Source organism: Cynara cardunculus, unplaced genomic scaffold (assembly GCF_001531365.2).
Source record: "Cynara cardunculus var. scolymus isolate 2C unplaced genomic scaffold, CcrdV1 Un_Scaffold_9644, whole genome shotgun sequence".
NCBI classification, from domain to species: Eukaryota; Viridiplantae; Streptophyta; class Magnoliopsida; order Asterales; family Asteraceae; genus Cynara; species Cynara cardunculus.
The window spans coordinates 2,306-7,970 of record NW_020205141.1 but is presented as its reverse complement, the minus strand read 5'-3'; the positions used below and the strand labels follow the sequence as shown (position 1 = coordinate 7,970).

Genomic DNA, 5,665 nt, shown 5'->3' with positions numbered 1-5,665 from the left:
ATCTCCAACAACTTCTCTAAAATAGAGAAAAATGAAGTTTTTGAAGGGTTCTTTTCAGCAAAAAAGATCCTGTAACCAACATTAAGCACCTACAGTGCACCAAGGATTGAGAAATTTGTTGCATATAAACAAGACCAAAATCAAGTTTAGCAATCTCGGACATATTATTGGTATTAACAACTTTCCGGAGACATTTCACGGACAAATAAGAACCCAGCCGCAAAAAAAAGGGAGCTATAAACAAAAACAAGCACACAAATGCAATGATACTCGTTAAGACAGGATTTGTAAAACACTTAAAAGGTGCCAGGTTAAGCCTTAAACCAGCTACTGTATATGAAGGGCACACAACTATAATGTAAGCAACTAAGCACAACAAGAAACAAAACAATAAATACATGTTTCSAGAGCACAAACTCGTGCAACAAACTTCTGGATCAGACCTTCCTCTCAAACCCTTACAACATCTGAATATAGCTTGTTTGATGGCCCGTAGAATTTATCTTTTAATATTACTGGGGCCTCCTTGTTACACAACACTCCTGTGGAAACCCTCTACTTTAGTTACATGAGATGTGTTACGTGGATGTCTCCCTTCTTCTGAATCATGGAGCCTAGATACTTGAAACTATCTTTTTGGGGTATCCCCAATGTTGATTTCTACCCCATGATCAATACACTCCATGCTGAAATTGCACCATAGGCGTAGCAAGAACACTAATTCACAACCTCTTATTTRAGAATTTGACATATTTAAGAAGCACTACAGAGGAATGTGTGACACATCTGATTGATGGTACATAATGAATACAAAAACCGGAATACTAGACAAGTACTTGTTATATGGATGGCAAGCAATCACAGCTTTGATGACAAAGGGTACGTCTTTTAGCACAAGCTGACTTCAAAATGCATTTGGAGAAAACTAGTCAGCACTAAAGTCTTGGATGCAATTTGAAACTAAGCTACCACCTCTTAAATTGCATCTAACACAATGTAACATCACACTTGGGTTTCTATAATAGAAAAAAAATGCCTATTTTATGTTTTATTGATCTAAAACCCGAAATTCTTGATTTTATTGGGTATTCGATTTTAGTGCATTATGGCATATTTGTTATGGTCTAGAAACTGAAATCTCTGAGTTAGATTTGTGACAAGTTGTAAATTATTTGAAGCATTTGTTCTTGCAAAAGATTACTTGGTGGATTATATTGCAACAAAAGTGGGACCTGACGAACTTTCTAGTCAAAACCTTGATGATACATGCCTAAAGGTTATCAACAGGAAATTGGTTTTATAGACTAGAATCAAAGTAGGTGGCATGGTTGAAGAGGACCTTTACCTCAGAGAATGAGATACATATCTTAAAGAATTGATAAATATATACTCTGGGATTCGTTGATTTTTCTGAAGTAGCATCCTTCGAGTCTGCATATGGTACTTTAGTAAACTAACATCTAAATGTAGAAGCAACATGAAAAAGCATCTGGTTTAGAAAAGTGAAGTTTCATTTAGATGGTGTATGGCAAATAAATGGTTATGTTCCTTATATTCTCAATTTGATAATTGTTCTTGGCAATTGGTTGTTTTAGGAAATAGGTTTATTATGTAGTGGGACCACTAATACAAACTTAGTATTAGGTTACATCGGAGTTTAAGACAGTCTTAGCCTATTAGGATCCCAGACCCATGTATGTCAATCTCAATAACAGTACAAATATGACCTTTGCTAAAACTTAATCTGTTTGATGACTTAGAAGTTAGATCTTTAGGTTGACTTGGAAAACAGCTGGTTATCAGCTTATTAGCAGACATCACATTGTTGTATCATTCTTTTGGATCTTCATCTGAGTAAGTCAGAGCAAGAACTGGTCCTTAAATCTGGCTTGGTTGTCATCTTTCCCCATTAGGCTAAACTTGAAATGTTATTGTTTCTTAACTTAGTCCAGAATCTAGAGATCTCTTTCTTGGTGCAAGAGCTTAATTGGATAAAATTTCCATAACCACTTGGTTCATATGTCACAAGTATCTGATTTGATTGTTTGATGATTTATAGGAAAGACATAATTTTAAGATTACAGACACCAATGCAACCTTCGGGATTGAGCCCAAGAGATAAGCATGTCCTTATTTTGGTTTATTGTATCTGCATGTGGTAGTTGATGTTTCAATTTACTAAGAAATCTATTCTATTTTTCTTCAACTATCTGCCTCACACATTTACAGGAGCAATCTTGCTTTGAGATTGAAGGCCTCAAGGGAGGGGGTAGGTCTGGTTCAAGAAACTACAGAAAAGACACCAAAACTTGTAAAGAAACCCAAGGATCACAGTGTATCACAACTTTTATATAAAGAACATGATCAAAACTAATTGTACCACAATGTAGCACAAATTGATTATCAAAATGTGGTAAAATACTACTCTGAAAAACATATATCCATTGATTCAATAGTGTTTTAAACAAACAACCACCAACACTATAACCTAAAACTGATCTTTTATAACTAAAATCGTGTTAGGAAATGCAAWGGGATGATACCTGTTTCTTCGATGGCTATAGTATCAACCTCGACTTCAACATCGTCGTCTAGGTCAATGGGTGTGCTTGATTTATTTGAGAAGGTAAACATCGATTTCGCCTTCAACCTACCGCTCCTTCTTCCTGTACCATTCCACATTACATAATCAAGGGTTACGGGATTATTCATATTGAAAATGAAGAACAGAAATCGATTATACCTCTTCCTTCGCCTTCCTCCATCGTCTATGTATACACTTGCAGTTGCGATTAGACTAGGGCTTAAGATAACCTCTCCGTTCAAATAGAAGAAAGTATCTTTACCATATTAGGATTCGAATAGAACAAGAATCTTAACGGATTTGAGCGCGCGTTTTGTATCCGACTCAATAAATTTAATTGTAAAATGACGATCTTACCCTTATTCATATAATTTCATTAAATAATATTAATTTATTTATAGAAATATATTAATTAATATTCTTTTTAATTATATCCATTGATTTTTATAATATATGGTTGAGATTGGTTCTCACAGTTACCACAAACAAATCAGTTCTCATTTGATTAAGCCCCTATATATATATATATATATATATTAAGGCTTTACCGTTTATAAGCTCTCTCCCATCTCCCTCTTATATATACCACCTAGATATATAATATATATGGCAATGGAGAATGGTTCTTCACCACCATCATCATCATCCCATCAAAACCCTAGCAGTACCCTTTTCGCTACCTCTGTTTCCAAGATGAAGCATGTCATACTTGAATTCAAGAAGATTGGAGAAGATGATCCGAGAAGGATTGTACACTCGTTGAAGGTGGCATTAGCCATCACATTGGTCTCCATGGTTTACTATCTTCAGCCCTTCTATAACGGCATGGGTGAAGCCGGAATGTGGGCTATCTTGACCGTCGCTGTGGTTTTTGAGTACACCGTCGGTGAGCAACTAATTATACATTCATTGTAACACTCTAATTTCATATATATACATATATACATATATATGCGTATGTGTTTTTAAGGAAAAAACCACAAAAATATGAAAAACTTAAAAATACACTAACGATCATTCATCTATACAGTGTGAAGCATGGTACTTAATTTGAAGTTGGTATTCTAAATGATTCTTTTCCGTTTATGAGTAGGTGCAACTTTCAGCAAAGGTATGAATAGAGGTTTTGCAACTCTAATAGCCGGTGCATTAGGTCTTGGGGCCGAATCCTTTGCCAGCTTATTCGGGACCATCGTTAAGCCGATTGTTATCGGTTGCCTTGTCTTCGTCTTAGGTAAAGTCCTCGCGGTTCATTAATTAATCTCTACAAAGAATACATACAACTCATAGCTTTATAATTAATTTTTGATTTGAAACTTGCTCATGCAGTTGCTTGTGCCACATTTTCAAGATTCAGTCCTGCAATTAAGAGAAGATACGATTATGGGATTTTGTTATTTATTTTGACTTTTAGCATGGTGGCTGTTACGGGTTATCGGGTTGATAAAATCATGAAGTTTGCTCACCAACGCTTATCAACGATCATTTTCGGTGGTGTAACGTGTATAATCGTCACCATATGTATTTGTCCCGTGTGGGCTGGTGAAGATCTGCATAACCTCATTGTTCTTAACTTGGAGAAGCTCGCAAGCTTCCTAGAAGGTGAATTTCTAATTAGTTTTTTTATTTTCTTTAATTAATTAACGAGTTAAAAATTATAATAACACTACGACGTTTTATATATAGGATTTGGGGGTGAATACTACAGAACTTTTGAGGGTGACAGATCATTTCTAACATCTTATAAAAGTGTCTCTAATTCTAAACTTGCGGAAGAATCTTTGGTTAGTATACATGCAGGGATGCTCTTCTTTTTTAAATACTTCGTTTTTGAAATTCATCTCCCAAAGGTCAAAAGTACCTACAGGCCTCAGGTTCAAATCTAAGGAGGAATAAAAATCCTCTTATGGTCACGGAGGTTCAAATGCGGTGACTCCGAGCTATCTGCAAAGCATGTGGCCGTTCTAGGATTAGTCGACTCACATAACGGGTTGGATATTCTGCTTAATTAGAAAAAGTTAAATATTTATATATTGATATGATTAATGTTTGGAAACAGGCAAATTTCGCATGGTGGGAAGTAGGGCATGGAAAATTTCTCTTTCGTCATCCGTGGAAACAATACTTGAAGATTGGGGTTTCCACACGACGATGTGCATACCATATCGAAGCTCTCAATGGATATCTTGATGCAGTTGAAGTATGAGCGTTTTATTTGCTTTTATATTTTTCTTCTGTATAATATATATATATATATATATATATATACATACATATACCATGGTCGCTAACTTCATGTTTTCCTCTATAGGTGCCTTCAGAATTTCAGAAAACAATTCAAGAACCATTGATGAAAGTGAGCTCAGAAGTAGGAAAAGCTTTGAAAGAATTAGGGTTATCGATGAAACTAATGATGCATCCTTCTGCTTCAGCTATTCATATGGAGAACTGCAAAAGGGCAGTAGACGAACTCAATATCACATTACAAGCTTCAATGATAGAGAAGTGGGACATGGTAGAAATGATAGCGGTTATCGCAACCGTTTCAACACTATCCGATGTCATAAAATGTGTCGAAACGATTTCTGAGGATATCGAAGAACTCTCTAAACAAGCCCTCTTCAAGAAGCCCAAGGACATCGCAATCGATCAAAATGGGACTTTTCATGATGATAAAAGAGACTGGACGGCTATAACAGTTTCTAATATGCCTGGAAATGTTGCCGAATTAAGGTAACCCACAAGGATCGAAGCTGGACAAAAGCAAAAATGTAATGAAACATATATGCATGCATTCTAACATGCATGCATGTATGTGTATATATATATATAATATATATATATATACGTGCTAATAATAATGTAGCACTGATTAACTTATTAAGATGGATTTTCTGTTTGAAATAGTGTTTTGGTAAGGATATATGCACCCCTCTTTATTGGTAAAGTGCAATCCTCTTATGTCAAAATCAACCAATAAATTATTTTTTTCATTAATTTTTTTTCAAAAATTTATGTTCTATAATTTTTTTCAACATTATTTTCTAATTTTATTTTTTTAATTTTTTAATTGTATTGAAT

General features: G+C 34.9%; 1 protein-coding gene across 1 annotated transcript; it reads left to right on the top strand.

Moving 5' to 3' along the window:
* Window positions 1–3,196: 3,196 nt before the first annotated feature.
* LOC112505306 (aluminum-activated malate transporter 8-like) lies at window positions 3,197–5,317 on the top strand (the record flags this gene model as incomplete). The annotated part of the gene is made up of 6 exons (XM_025109234.1): window positions 3,197–3,470; window positions 3,678–3,818; window positions 3,914–4,186; window positions 4,271–4,368; window positions 4,644–4,784; window positions 4,896–5,317. Coding segments are annotated over exons 1-6 (1,349 nt in total), but the record flags the coding sequence as incomplete, so codon positions are not given.
* Window positions 5,318–5,665: the final 348 nt, after the last annotated feature.